Below are 16443 nucleotides of genomic sequence, written 5' to 3' on the forward strand. Positions count from 1 at the left end.
ACAAACTACTCCATTGTTTCAGGGTTTTTTTTCCATTTGACTGCCTCCTGCTGCAACCATTTTAATGGCAAGTGTTAGTCCTGGAGATGCATTATTATATCAGTCTATGATTTAGATCACTCAATTCCAAAACTAAACCTGCGCTTAATTCCTGTGCTATAATGTTTTAGAGTCATTTCCTTGATTATTGTCCATTATTAAATGGATAACATAGAATCCTACTACCAGTAGTTGAATATCAATAACATTTCTAGAAACTGTAAGATTGTGATTACGGCCAAATGACATATTAATTATTATTATATTTTTTTTATTATTTATAATAATAAGAGATTTGACAAATAACAGCCATCCACAAATACATTAAGCCTTACTGTTGCCCACAGCCATGTCAGCGTAATGTGAATATTGATTCTGTCACACCAACAATGTAAGCAGCTTTCACATTACCTGTGTGTTATATCTCCATTAGAATCACATGACACATTTCAAATCTTAATGTTTTGTTGTAACCAAGATAAACACCTTGAAAGGATTAATACACTAAAACCCAATGCCCACATGTAATTAAAGCTTGCTATAGGGTCAATAGTTGTCCACTCAAACACAAATAATGCATTTTTTTACTGCATATCTGAAATGTTTTGTAGTTAAAACACAGATGCTTTTTTTATGTGATTTAAGCTTCATGGAGTCAAAAAGCAGCAAAGTAATATACACTAATCAGGCATAACTTTATGACCACTGACAGGTGAAGTAAATAACACTGATTATCTCTTCATCATGGCACCTATTAGTGGGTGGGATATATTAGGCAGCAAGTGAACATTTTGTCCTTAATGTTGATGTATAAAAAGCAGCAAAATGGGCAAGCATAAGGATTTGAGCGAGTTTGACAATGGGTCAAATTATGATGGCTTGACGAATGAATTTTGAAGGCTGGCCTGTGTGGTATATAAATGGACTAGCTACTGTAGCTTAAATTGCTGAAGTTAATGCTGTTAATGCTTGACAGGTCAGGACTGTTTTGGCAGCAAAAAGGGGACCAACACAATAGTAGGCAGGTGGTTATAATTTTATGCCTGATTAGTGTACAATAACCCCACTGCTTCTTTCCTTGATGTAATGAAGTTTTCTAATTTGGGCGGTTCATTTGAATCACATATTCTCTTCTTTTAATATTATTACACATCAGAAAATGAGAAAATGGCTGCAGAATATGCATATACACTGACACCCAATTTTTTCCACAGATCCCTCAGCTGGTGTGCTTCACAATATTAATTCCTACAAAAAGACTCACTATCAGCCTCTGAGGAGCTTAATGCTGTTACAAAAATGACCTAATCCAAAATCATCTTACTATGACTTGTCTGCCATTTCACAGGCAGTGTATGTCTTGCATATCAGTTACCCTCTTAGACCTGCTTATTAATTAAGATGCTCTGACACATCCTATCTGTCACAACTAATTCTGGAGCTTGGACTAACAGTACTGGGAATTGCATAATATCACTTGCAACAGGAGCTGGGATATCACAGCTAGCGTCTTATGGCAGTAGGGAATTCTGGGTCAAAAAAATGCTAGAACATTCCTAATTACACTAATTTTAGATGGTTTCATATAAGCTCAAGATCAGCTGTGGCCCTGACTTCAACAAAGTGATGATTGAGGTTACCTTAATGATTAATGTGACTTAATGTTTCCTATGTATGTTATGTACGTAGTTGTAGTCACTGTCTGGCCATGGACATTGCATTGTGGCCCTGCCCTGGCAGTATAGTCTATGATCCCCCTGTTTATGTGTTTATAGATGATGCTAAAATAAATCGTATTTGACTATTAAATTATGCTCTACTATGTTTATTAGGGCTGTGTGTGGTGGGCCCCTGATAGATTTTTTTTTTTTCACAATGATATGTGAGTCACATATAGTAAGATCTGAACTAGATGCTTAGATAGATCACAGGTAGATGACATCTGTCACACAAGGTGCAACCCAAAATCACCAGCCCTCCACCACCACCAACACCACCACCACCCCGCATCCTTTAAACCTTTTATTCACACTGTAAATCACACATGTCGCACATCTTTTGTAACCTAGGCAACATATGGCTTAGAGAGGTTATTTTTTCCATCACCTTTTTTCCCACCTCTCTCTCTCTGTGATTTGCTCATATATTCTGCCCCATTGGTCAGGTGAACAAGACCCTCATTGCTCAAATGACAGTCTGTAGTCAGCCCACTCTCATTACCTAAATCAGAGAAAATGTCAAGATGTTCTCCCAATTTGTGTTTTTTCTGAAACTCCAAGAACCATCAAGGTTAATAAAATGGTGAATAAAAAAAAAGCTGTAAGTGATGATGCCCCATGTCTTGGGTAAACTGTAAATTATAATCCTTTTTCTTTACAGCTTCTATGTCGGGTTCTTAAGCAAAATGTTTTTTTTGTATGGTTTACTTCATTATTAAGATATTTATTCAAATAATGGCATTTTACATTGGACTAAAGCGTTTTTGTGTGCGTTTCAGAGTGGAGTTTTGAAGATTCCTGACGATTTCTTAGTATACTATATTTGTGTACTCTTTGCTAGTGTACACAAAATCAAGCTAGCATGCGAATAATTAACAAACAAACAAATTAATAAGAAAGATATTTTATTATAATTAATACAATTATTTAGCCACTTAAATCTTTACCTCATTAGCTTTCTATATCATCTACCAAAAATTAATTTACAGTAAGAAAAGTATATAAATATATTAGCAGACAGCAACTCACACACTCATAACATTATTCATATTCACAAAATATGAATTATAGACACAAATAAATTAAAATTCACTATGAATAATGCATTTGTAAATTTCTGAATGTTTTTACATTAGATAACTTTTCTATCATAATATTGCCAGAAATACCTCAGGCTTAATTTAGTCTTCTACAAACAGAGAAAGATGGTAGCTATTTCAACCATAAGGAGAAGAAATGTGATAGCATCCAGGTCTTGAGAACTGCAGGTGCAAGGACCATCTGGCAACCCAAAAATGGCAAACAAGAGGAAAATAATTCAGGTTATCAAAAACTACAGATACAGGGTTAAAAATATTTATCCAGACCTTTCCCAAACTAGATTAAAACATTTGAAATTGGCCCACTCTTTTTTAACAATAACAAAGTCAAACAGGTCTAGAATTCAAAAATATTTAAAAAAATGTTATTAACGTTAATGAGAAGGTGGAATTTGTACTTTCTGATCTCAATCTTTATCTGGTTGCTCTTTCAGCTCTGACTTAGTTCACCCTGGGTCCTGGAAAGTTCACCAAACAAAAAAAGATACTGATGTAACCACGTCTAATGTGGTATTAAAATAATAACTTACAATAAAATAAATGTAATATAAGTAGTCTATGGTAAAATGCACATTTCACATAAAGAAGCGGAAGTGTGTGCAACTGCAAAAATGTATTAACAGTGCACACATACCCAACCACAATGCAACACAAAACAAAGATTAAACACGAACAGAAAGCATAAGCTGAACACACTCTTTGGGAAACACAGGCAGAAATATAGTTCATGACATTGACAACACCCAATAAAAAAATCATATTGCTTGTATTAAAACCATAAAATTTTTAATAATAAAACATTGTCTTTATTTAGGTTTTTGTTTAAAACTTATGGCTGCTGAAGGTGAACATCAGCCTATAAACCATTTTTTTTAAATAATTTAGTTCAATATTATTTGTGTAACACCTTTATTGATTGACATAGTCTGTAAGCAGCTTTACAAAAAAACAGAGATTTTGGTTATAGATGTTAAATGTTTCTGTTGAAGTAACTGTTTACTGATGGGGACTTAAGTCTGTCAATTGAAAATACGGTCCAAAGCCAACTTTGTGGTATCTAAGTGCTATTATACAGAATAATCTCATTAATGTTTAGGCTGTCCATGTGAAGCCATCCTCAGTGAGTGATTTCCTAGTGGTGAGATCTCCATACAAAAGTAGGGTGGTATGTTGGTACACAAAAAGTAGAGAAAATAAAAAGCTAAAACCGTATAATAATGTAAGTGGTATTTAAAAATCAGAAAAACACATACTATACAATGCATACTTTCAATAAATCTGAGAGCTATGATCAGAGTCTAGAAGTTCAGATGCAATATTATGGTTATGATATTGGCAGCCACACTATTTTGACAGTGATCAAAAATAATGGATGGCAGTATATTGTGAAATGAACCTTTAAACTGCATGGCAATATATTATTATTGCCTACACATTGATGCTGTAATGAGATTTCCCGTTCTTCATATACTGATAGACCATGAAATGTGGATTTCCTCATGCCAATGCTGCTTGGGAATCCTGACAGAACACATGGTTTTACCAACTCAAATAAATTGTTATAGGATATGTGACAGTTGTGTGTGATCATATAATAATTATAATCAATGTCTAATCATATAAAGGCTATTCTGATATAATATAAAATTATCAGCCCAGACTATTGGATATGACCTAAAATTGCCCTCTCTTAATCAGTCTTCTTCTTCTTCTTCTTCTTCTTCTTGCAGCTGCTCCCATTAGGGGTCGCCACAGTGGATTCTCCATTTCCATACTACTCTGCCCTCTTCATTTGCCTCTTCCAAACCAACCTCTCTTAATCGGTATTATTAACAAATTCTAAATGCTACATAATGTTGGGAAAGTACAGTACAGATGTGAAAAGCACTATGGGAAAGTGTTGGGTTTGTACAGTTGTAAATCTCCTTGATTCTACAATTTGCCAAGATTAGCTGGCATTCTGGATTATATATTGATGTTTTGCAATCATTACGAAAGAGCATAGCAGTATTTTTCCGTGACAGGTTTGTCTGCTACCATTACATGGCAAATGCAGAAATTCAGATGTTTGATTAAAGTAGGATTTTGAAATCTAGGTTAGCGAGTTCCCAGGGCACTGAACTATACTAGTGGCTGCACTAACAAGAAGTTCCTACACTGACACAGTGGCATGTGTTGGATCAGGTGTAAATGCTGGTATGGGTGAGAAACACATTTGGAAAATACAAAAATAGATATCAGTATGATATGTAATCGGAATTGCAAATTTCAAAATGTCTGATCTACTTTAATTAAATAGAAATTGTTTTTGAGAGGCTGCTGGGCCCATTCCTGGCTGGCTGTGAAAGAGGACTTACCGTTAACCGCTAGCAATCTATTGCTTCTTCAAACGCTAATGAGAAAACATTACAAATGCTTTCCTGTTTATAAATGGAGACTGGTAGGAAAATCTGAGTGAAATCTATCTCCACTGGTAATCAGTGCAAGAGGCTCAGGCTAATGTACATTTGTTGTCTGTTAGATAAATGCATCCTGTATAACCAAAGAAAGTGGAAATTCAGGAAATGAGCAAATAGGATTTATGTCATATTAAAATCATAAAGTCATAAAGTCATATGACTTTAAAATCATATTAAAGTCATAAAGACAGTATGTGACATAAAATAACAAATAAATAGAAAAGGGCTTATATTTATTTAAAAAATGAATAAAAATAATAGTAATAATTTCATAGCGAAACTTTTTTAAAATGATATTTAGTATTCTATCTATATCTGGGATACAAATCAAAAGGCATAGACATGTTGCTTTGGCACTTCACTTGAAAAAACTAGATATGAAATTACCCCTGAGATCAATGTGTAGGTCAAATTTAAAAGCACCTTTGGAATGATCTGTTAAAAAGCCGTGCATATTATGCAGTTTATTTGAACTTTTTGCCACACTCCTAGCTTTCATTCTGCTTGAACGTGGCACAGGGGATTTGTTCATCCAGCCACAAACGCATTAGTAAGGTCATTCAATGATGTTGACTTATGAATGAGTCAGTGTTTTAGTTTTTTTCCCAAGGGTGTTCAGTGGGGTTTAGGTCAGAGCTTTCTGTATGACATCCAAGTGTTTCAGCCTTGTCAAAAACAAGCCTATACCTTTTCTTTGTGCAAACTGGGCACTGACATACAGTACTGGCAGGCAATTGTTTGCTTCCATCTTTGTGGCAAATACACACATAATGATATGATGGACCGGTGTCTGTATACTTTTGTCTATTTAGTGTAATATCTTCAGTGTGAAGAATGAAGAATGAAATGAGCACACACATGGTTTCAGATCTTGTCAGTTTTAGCCAATCTTTGATATAGTACAATGTGAGGATCATTTATAGCTCCATTTTACTGTAACAAGTTTGGTATGTGTTGGTCCATGGGAAGCAGCTTTTTCATATTTTCTATGACAGAGGTAATGTTTTGTTTGTACTTTAACAAAACCTATTTGTGAAAATTATTTCCATAACCTTATAACGGATTCTATTACTTTCTCTTCTATGCTGCAGTGTTTTTTTATGGTGTACTTGGTGTGGTCTAGTAGATGTTCTTGCCAATTATGTTTTTTCCATTTTGCTTGAACTCATCAATGTGAACCACTTTGCCTGTTTCTCTTTAAGCTGATACATATAGTCACAGATCTGTGTAGCTCCTTAATCACTGTTTCTTAGGGATAAAACATCTAAACTTTGTTACAATCTACTGTATTTGTAACCCATTCTATCCATGCTAAATATTCTTCTCTTCTTCCATTCTTCTGTTTCCTATATTATTCACTTCTACTAGTTTGTCTTTAAATATATTAATTTTAATATTAAAGTGCTTCTAAGTACAGTAAGCAGGAATCAGGCTGTTTCTTCTCTCAAGGATAAGAGCTGATCAATTTTAATTACCCTAACTCTCTGTGTTGCTGATAGTAATGGGGATTTAGTAGACACGGTGGCCTCAGGGAACCTCTTCAATGTGCTCGTTTTACTTCATGCGTGCACAGATCTTCCCTGCCACCTCCCTCCTGTAATTCACTGGGCCCTGCCTAACAGACCAATACTAACACTCTGTACATTTCAGAATAATTTAATGCATGATTGCAGTATATGGACAAATCACTAGGTTGAGTTCAAGCATATGCAATCAGGCTATTTTTCTGATTGGCTGTGTGGGTGCGTGCGTGCGTGCGTGCGTGCGTGCGTGCGTGCGTGCGTGCGTGCGTGTGTGTGTGTGGTCACGAATGTACGTGTGCATTTATATTCCTGACCGTTTGTAGCACCAACACATCAGATCATTCCAGCAGAAGATGCCCTGCTACCACATAGGGGTTGTATGAAAGCATCAACATCTGTTGCAGATTGTACCACCCTCCTGGTGATTAGAATACTGACTCTTCAGAGGGTGTGGATAGCTACAGTAACAAATTGATTTTTGATCACAAAAGGAAACAAACTGAAGATGTCAAAACCAAGAATAAGCACTGCTAATAGCTTATCCTATATATCCCAAGGGGCCTCTCTAGGATTTCTTGCATCACTTCCTCCATTGGTGTTCCATTACTCTCTAATAAATGGGATTATTGCTTTGTGCTAATTGAAGGCTCTATTTGCTTTCTTTCTTACTTCTTGCTCTTGAGATATATTCATTTTTTACCTTTTACTTGACCATTATTTGTATGGACATTAAAAATGGCTTACTATTTGTTTGTTTTTTTTGTCTTTTTTGTAAATCTAAAATTTTTCCATCTCTACAGCCTTCTGCTTTACACTCTACCTGCTCATTTGTACTGAAAATGCTGGAGGGTTTATAGTCAGAGTGCTGCTGTTAGAGAAAAGCAAGATCAGCCCCGCTCTTCAAAACACAGTGTCTACACCATGACAGATATCCTAAGCCACAGATTAACTGCTGTCACTGGCAGCAAACGTGAATACTCAAGCTATATCAATAAATAAGTGCCTCAGCTGCTAGTTTGCCTAGGAAGCGTTCATTGCGTGTTGCTTTGATTTGTCATTTGCTACCTGGCTGCTGTGACTAAAATTGGGGCGATGGAGAGACTCCAGTCAGTTTGTAAATAAAAGAAAAATCAGGTCACAGATGCACTGCTTTTACCCTGAGTGTGGGAGTAAGCAAGACATGTGTGCAAGACATGCTTCGGAGTGAAGATGCTCAAGGCCCAATCTTTGCTGCAATGAGGAACTGACAGTATGGGATTCCCTGTGTTAAATCTCTCATCAACTATTTTGATAGACAGGTACAGAGGGTCAGGCTGGTGTAATATCCTCAGAGACTGAGCTAGTATCTGGATAGAGAGAGAGAGAGAGAGAGAGAGAGAGAGAGAGAGAGAGAGTGTGTGTGTGTGTGTGTGTGTGTTGGTTTTGTGGTTTATGTGGACATTTGACCTGATTACGTACCGACATTATGGGGACATTTGGGATTATGGGGACAGGACAGGTGTCCTCATAATTCCCGCACTGTGGCTATATATATCTATACTAGAGGAGCTGAAATTCAAAATTTCAGTCCATGTCCATTTATACCACAAACACCCGAAACTGACTTAACACAGTGTAACTTTGGAATTTCGTAGTGCGCCCTGTAGCCCGGAGCCGGTACTGCAATCCGTTCACACATGTGTGAAAATTTGAGCCTTCTGATTGGCTAGCGCTGATTGCCATTTTTCGTTCTGTGATTGGCTGAGACCTACGTCAATTATCCTACGTGTTCCTTTTAAGGGCGGAGTTTCATTAGACTCGGTTTGCCAACACATTGAACAGCCATTATCCAGCCCTTTAAAAGCCAGGTATGATTATAAAGTTCATAAACTTAATGAGTAGACTATTGATATATTCCAAGAGCTCGGTTCCTTGTTGTAAATTAATGTTGTAAGAAATATTTCATTGGAATCTGGAGATTGGGGTGAATTTAGCCTTAAGAATGCATAAATTAAAGCTGGCTAGTTAGCAACATTATCAATGGTTAGTTTTAAAACCTGAGTTGAATAACTAATTACTGATAAATCTTGTACCGAATGCGCACTGTATAAATTTGGGTTTAGTGCGTTTGGCCGAATTAAAATGAAGGGGAAATGTCTGTATGTTAGCATGGATGCTAGCTAATAATAGTCAGTGCTGATAGCCGCTAGCTGATAGCCGCGCGCATCCTCGCGGCTCTTTAAACGCGTTCGCTCCGGCCACAGAGCGCGTGCAGTGTTGTAAGGTGAGCTGCTGGGCATACAGCACCCGGACTGCTTATAAACTACTGAGAACTGCTTTTAATTATTTTATTTATTATAAGGCTGTATGCTATTTAATGTCGCTAGAACATCACTTCCGGTTAGCGCGTGCAGTGTTGTAAGGTGAGCTGTTGTACACACAGCACCCGGACTGCTTACAAACTACTCAGAACTGCTTTTAATTGTTATTATTTTGTTTATTATAAGGCTGTATGCTATTTAATGTCACTAGAACATCACTTCCGGTTAGCGCGTGCGACCGGAAACAGCTGAGTGCGTGCGGCGCGGGAGTTACATGGCTGAGTTTGGAGCGGTGGTGAGGGTCTGAGTGTGAGATAGAGATGATGGTACAGTGTGTAAACACTGCTGTATCACTGTGAGGGTGTAAATAACCCCTGATACTCTTCACTCATAACTCAGTAATACTGTAGTCAGAAGTAAAGCAGAATGAACACATCAGAAGTCTGATATCTTTGAGTGTCAGTGTGATGGAGAGTTTAAATCCCAGCTCTCCTCAGCATTGTCCCATGCTCTATCACTGGACATGTTTTACATAAACACCACTTATATTAACAATTTAAGGTTTTAGTTTAAATAAACACTCATTTCTGTGGGGAAGAACGGCATCATTTTAACATGGCTGAGATGAAGCGCAGAAGAAGAAAAGAACATCCAAAGCAGGAGACGGAGTATTACACATCTGCTGGGAAAGACAAACCTGGAAATATATAAATTCAGATAAAGGTAAGGGTCCATTCACACATGCCATCCTATGTTCCTTTTGACCTAGACTGCTTTCATTAACAGACAGGGCATTAGGATAAAACTGGTGTGAAGTTCACGACTGGATTAATATTTCATTTTTTCTTATTCAGGGTGTGGAGTATTCAGTTCAGTCCCTTTTGATGAGGGAGACCTCTTTAACCTCGCAACAGCAGACACTCTGGCAATCATCGAACACAGTAAACAGGTAATATATATTTTTTTACAGTTGTGAAATTATATTGAGCTCTTATTATATCTTATAAATCTGTATGTACTGTGTATGCCTGAGACCTGTTTCATTGTATATCAGGGCTTTAGTGATTTACATGTGTTTTGTGTTTATTGGCGTGTGTATGTAACAGACATGGTTTAGCAGTACACTGGGTATATGGGGACGTTGTTGTAATGTGATAGTCAATGTACATAAGCAGCTGTGTGTATAGTGTCTGACAGAAACCTGGTCTCGAGGACTTCACTTTATAAAGTTATTGTATGAGCACCATTAACTTTATTAAATTAATTTCTCTTAAATTTGCATCTTATAGATGTAGACTTACTGACTATTGTACTTCCTTATCCCTCAGAGGTAAGGGTTTGTTACAGAAGCACCAAATAGCAGATGTGACCTGGGTGATTGTATATCATGAGAACAAAAGTGACCCAAATATTATAGTATAGTTAAGGCAGCAATGTTCTTGCTGGGTGTAAATAATATACCATATATACAGTGTGCTTTGCTAATGTACTGTATATACAGTGCACTTAAAATCACCCCAAAAGCCTGACATAGACCTTATAGAGTATCTGTAAAATGCAATAGTAAAGGAAGTGGCAGATTGTTGTTGCTCTAATAAAAATAAAAAGGAATATTTGTTGATTCAATCTTGGTGGAAACTACTGGAATTTTCACAGAAACAGTTTTATGCATAGTCATTTGTAGAACTAGCAGTTCTGCAAAACCTAGTATGTCGGACTAAATACTAAGACCTTGTTTGCGATTGTTAATAATACAATTGCTGGTGATCCAAATGCTTTTTTTAAATATTTCTAAACATACCAATCTGTTTTAAATTAAATGTTTTGTGTAAAACTTAGTTTTATGTATCTTTTGAAATTAATGTCTTGGTTTGATATGGTTGCTAATGCAGTAAAATTAATTGCATTAAAATGTGACTTAAGTATCAAATACATTCTAGGGCTACTTAATGTTTATAACAAATGTGAGAAAGATTTCTTGTTTCTGTTTTTAGAATGTAGCTGAAAACATTAGAGGTTACTGCAGTAGATGAGTTGGAGGCTGCTGATCCAGGAGAAGAGTGAGAAAAGGTAATTTATAAAAATCATATTCTGATTATTTATTCCCAAAATGTTGCAGGTACTTTGCATTGTTTTAGTATGTTTTTATCAGTACGTATTGTCTCTCTTAGTCACTGGGAGAGATTGACTGGATGGGTGAACACTATCTGTGAACCATGTCTTGAGATCAAAATGACTGAGATTTTGTGTGCAGTTTTAGGTGCTGGGGTTAGGATTGAGTTAGTCTGTGTGTATGTAGTGTGTATGGCTGAGACCTGTTTTATGAGAACACTGTGTCTAATAAGGACATGCATAGACCATCATGTAAGAGTCCTCTACCAAAGGAGTATTAGTGTGTCCGTGTGTTTGACAAATACATGGTATATCAGGGCTTTAGTGATGTACATGTTTAGTGTTTATCTGAGTGTATATGGAACAGACATGGTTTAGCAGTACACTGGGTATATGGGGACGTTGTCAATGTACATAAGCAGCTGTGTGTATAGTGTCTGACAGAAACCTGGTCTCGAGGGACTTCACTTTATAAAGTTATTTTATGAGCACCATTAACTTTATTAAATTAATTTCTCTTAAATTTGCATCTTATAGATGTAGACTTACTGACTATTGTACTTCCTTATCCCTCAGAGGTAAGGGTTTGTTACAGAAGCGCCACATAGCAGATTTGTTGTACCTTGTAGTAATGTGATAGTCAATGTACATCATCAGCTGTGTGTATAGTGTCTGACAGAAACCTGGTCTCGAGGGACTTCACTTTATAAAGTTATTGTATGAGCACCATAAACTTTATTAAATTAATTTCTTTCAAATTTGCATCTTATAGATGTAGACTTACTGACTATTGTACTTCCTTATCCCTCAGAGGTAAGGGTTTGTTACAGAAGCACCACATAGCAGATGTGACCTGGGTGATTGTATATCATGAGAACAAAAGTGACCCAAATAGATTATAGTTAATGCATCATGCGTATTATTATATTGCTGGGTGTCAATTATATGGGTGCAAATTAATAGAGAGCCAAAAGATTATGAAAAGTAAAAAAATATTTATATATTGTTAATTATGTCCAAATGATAGTCCAAATGTGTTAACCTGGTTAAGAAGATGCTACAGCCAGGCTTACATTGTCTGATTTTTGGAATAACTCCAATATTTTACTGCTGTCTGTACATCAGATAGTCAGTGGAATGCGAGCGTAAATTTGAAACGTTAGTGAAGCTAAATGTATGTTTAAAATCAAAAATGCTTTGAGAATCTAATTGGTTTGTGTCCAGCCTAAAGGGAGGTAATAGCCATTAAAATATCCCTGGACAGGTCCATATAAAAGCATTTAGTTTTGTCTATTTTAGATTACCATTGTAAAGGGCCAATCTAAGCCTAAGAAACAGGATTCAAAAGAACTTTGTGAAAAGACAAAAAAGTAAGGTTGCCTGATAGACATTATTTTTGTCATAAGAAATTCTGTTAAATAATTATAAACTGAGTATTTGTTTTGGTTATGTTTTTAAATATGTACTGAACAGTATCTTACAATAACAAAAACAGTTCTTGAACAAAAAGAAAATATGACAAAGGTTTATATTGATAATTTGTATATCATATTACTGTTCAGTAGAATATACAAAACCTTGTTATTTTATCACCTCAGCTTTGAAATTAAAGGTATGCATTTAAATTGTAAAATTGAGTCCTTGATATGTCCTGTGTAGAATTAGGCTAGTATTAAGGCATCAAGATAAATTGGTGAAAATCTTTAATGTTATGATTATTCAAATCGATGAGCTTTTAGTTACAAACGAAACATACAGTAGTATTAATTTTTGCATCTGCTTTTAAGATAAACTCAACATTGATGCTAGTGATGGAAGTGACTCTGAGAGTGGGGCTGATGCTGCGAATTTGGATGCTTCCCTGAAGACACCAGCACAGATCAGTAGGTTTTCTAACCTGTTCTAACCATGTTTAATATGCGCCATAATATGTCAGTCCACACTGCTAATGTACTCAATGATGATTTCTTTTTTACAGGGATGTGAAGCAATCGGACACCAGAAGAGGAAAATGGTTTGCGTTGCATTTTTTTAGGTTATGATTTTTCAGGATTTTTCAGGACACTTTTTTCAATATATTAATTAGCAATAAGAATTTATATTACAAAAGGTAACATTATTCACATTTATTTGCTATTTATAGTCCTAAACAAACCTCTGCCATCATACCTCTTTCACTTACTGTCTGTGGTTATGTTTGCATACACTCATTGATACAATTGAGTTCTTCGATGTCCCATCTACATTTATGGCAATAGCAAACTCCCATTCCCAGAGCGACGTAGAAAAAGCTTTGGAGTTCCCATCAAGAAATGTACACACCAGGCATAACGTTATGATCTTATAACGTTATGACTAGTGATTGAATAACACTAGCTCTTTATTATGGCAGCTGATCGTGGGTGGGATTTATTAGGATTGTAATTAGCTTTACAATTTTCCTCATTTTAAATTGGTTTAAGTGTCTTTATGTAATTCATTTGTATATCTAGCTCTCTGCAAGCTTTATATAACACTGAGCATTTTGGAGATTTCACTATGCACTAAACATTCAAATATCTAAACATCTTGGTTATCAAATTTCATTTATAATGGGTTTTTGGTTAGTTTGTTTATGAATATTTTGCAGAGACTAAAAAAACTCTAAAAAGAAGTCCCGAAAACTACAAGGAAAGGACTTGTTCTTTTAAGTCACTGATGTCTTGATAGTGCACCATGCTGTCAAGTCTGTGTTTGTGTGTGTCAGAGGGCCAATAAAACATGCCTGTCCCTTCAATACTGTGTGATGTCTTGTTTGTGTATTGTTAAAACCAATGTCCTGATAAAGCCCGTATGTCCTTACAAACACTATTTTTGTCAGAAGGCGGGACATTCCGAGCAGGTCCTCATATACAACCATAATGTCAGGTCTTTATATAAATTGTTTAAATTTGTGTAAAGTAATTCTGAAGTGAAATTTGTTTTCCTCAGAGCTGATTAGATTTTTTGACATTTGTAGCATCACTGTAGCACAAGGGGAAGGGTGGGTACCTTTAAACCATGGTACAACTTGTTTACCAGGCAAAGTCCACCTAATACATAAAAACCAGTATGTGTGTGTGTGTGTATGTATGTGTGAGCACAGCTCTGCGTCTCACTCCAAGCTGAGTGCAGGCGCACTAAACTGGATTTAAACTGAAGTTTACGCATACAGACCACCGGGAAGACAGCTTGCATATCATGCTGAGGACCCTACCTGCTTTATTTTTTGCAACATATTCGTTCTTTTCCAGTTTCGAAATATTGCGTTTATTAACATAAATCTGCTGAAGTGACGGAGATGAGAGAACGGTGGGACTGTCGCACAGTAATCGCAGTAATCACTGGATGAACATGGTGTGACGGCGCACATCGGTGCTTTTTTCCCCGATGTCAGGACTTGGAAGTGCATCGCTTTCTTCACATCTCGTCGCTCCTTTCTCTGCCCAGCGGTTCCCAGAAGTGCTTCACTTATGAGCACCTGTTGTGCGCCTTTGCTGATGAGTTTATATGCGCCGGGATTATTCTCAACGACTAAAAACCTCCAGGTAAGCTTCTGCGTTAACGTTTTTTTCCTCCTCAAGAACAACAAAGCACATTTACTCCATGGTGCATTGCCTATGTAGATGTAAATCAAGGTAAATACTGAAATAGCTCTGACACACAGCCTGGCACTCCGGCTTCACACATGCAATCCGTTTCTGACACCTCCGGATGTAAAATCTCAGGCAATTAAACACAGCAGGGTTTCTCACCAATGATGTGATGTGCCTTCACATACTTTACCATACCATACTTTGTCTTAACTTACTATACACCAAGGTTGCCACTTTTGCAATTGAATTTTAGACCATTTTACATTATTTTGAGGCACTTGTTGCAAAGTTGCTCTTTTTTCACTAGAACCAAAGGTGGTTTTGCAAAAAAGATATCTAATATATAATATAATGATGATTCATGTTTAGAAATAATGAACCTCCTGTTCATTTTGTAATGCAGTTTCTTTGTCAGGCTTGATCATTTTTATACAAAAGACAACATTCGTCTTATTTGCACTAACCAATTAACCTTTTTTTTGGGTTATCTGGAAGCCAAAGAGTTCAGTTTAGTGTTTATTTATTTTAAATTAAAATTTGACATTCCAAATATAAATAACACTATACCAATTTTATCTTTTAGGTGCCTCCTATTCTGCTGGACAAACAGTTTTCTGATTTCACCCCTGACATAACACCGATTATTCTGGCTGCTCACACCAACAACTATGAGATCATTAAGCTTCTGGTGCAAAAGGGCGTCTCTGTGCCCCAGCCACATGAGGTGCGCTGCAACTGTGTGGAGTGTGTATCTGGCTCTGATGTGGATAGTCTACGCCACTCACGCTCTCGTCTTAACATTTACCGTGCACTGTCAAGCCCATCACTGATCGCCTTGTCCAGTGAGGACCCATTCCTCACAGCTTTCCGCCTCAGCTGGGAGCTGCAGGAGCTAAGCAAGGTGGAGAACGAGTTTAAGGCAGAATACGAGGAGTTATCGCACCAGTGCAAACAATTTGCCAAGGACCTGCTGGACCAGACACGCAGCTCCCGGGAACTGGAGCTCATACTCAATTACAGAGACGACATTAATCTGCTGGAGGATGAGGGCAACAACAGTGATCTTGCCAGGCTCAAACTGGCCATCAAATACCATCAGAAGGAGGTGATAATACTAATATATAATATATATTAGTATAATATAATATAATATAATATATCAATCTGTATTAAACAAGATAAAGAATATTATTATCTTAAAATAGGTTTGATTGGCTGAGCCCATTAAAAATCTCAGTTATGTACTTATGCTCTCCTCTTCTGCCAACTTCTCAGCAATGAATGTCTGACTGTCTCTCATTTAAAGCAATTTATAGCAATTTATCTACTCAATGAGATGCTTTTAAGTGGTCATGCCTAAAAACACCTGTCCTGAGTAGAAAAGAATGGCTTCACTACCCAGTGTTGTCCTAGCTGCTTATAGTGTGCGTTTTGGACTGAAGTTATATACAGAGTAAACAGAGTTTGAAGTATAATCTTATGTTTTATTTTTCCAAATACATTCTTTCAACTCTCCAATGTTCTGTTTAGAAAACCTGTCATTAATGTTACTTTACATGAATCTATATAAAACTATAT

General features: G+C 36.5%; 1 protein-coding gene across 1 annotated transcript in view; it reads left to right on the forward strand.

The window, feature by feature from the left end:
- Positions 1-16443, forward strand: part of trpc4a (transient receptor potential cation channel, subfamily C, member 4a) — a 51783-nt gene that overhangs the window by 23995 nt on the left and 11345 nt on the right. The window contains exon 2 of the mRNA XM_046861467.1: positions 15449-15970. Coding sequence (XP_046717423.1) covers positions 15449-15970 — 522 coding nt within the window. The remainder of the gene's footprint in view (positions 1-15448; positions 15971-16443) is intronic.

This window comes from Silurus meridionalis, chromosome 11 (genome assembly GCF_014805685.1).
Source record: "Silurus meridionalis isolate SWU-2019-XX chromosome 11, ASM1480568v1, whole genome shotgun sequence".
NCBI lineage: Eukaryota > Metazoa > Chordata > Actinopteri > Siluriformes > Siluridae > Silurus > Silurus meridionalis.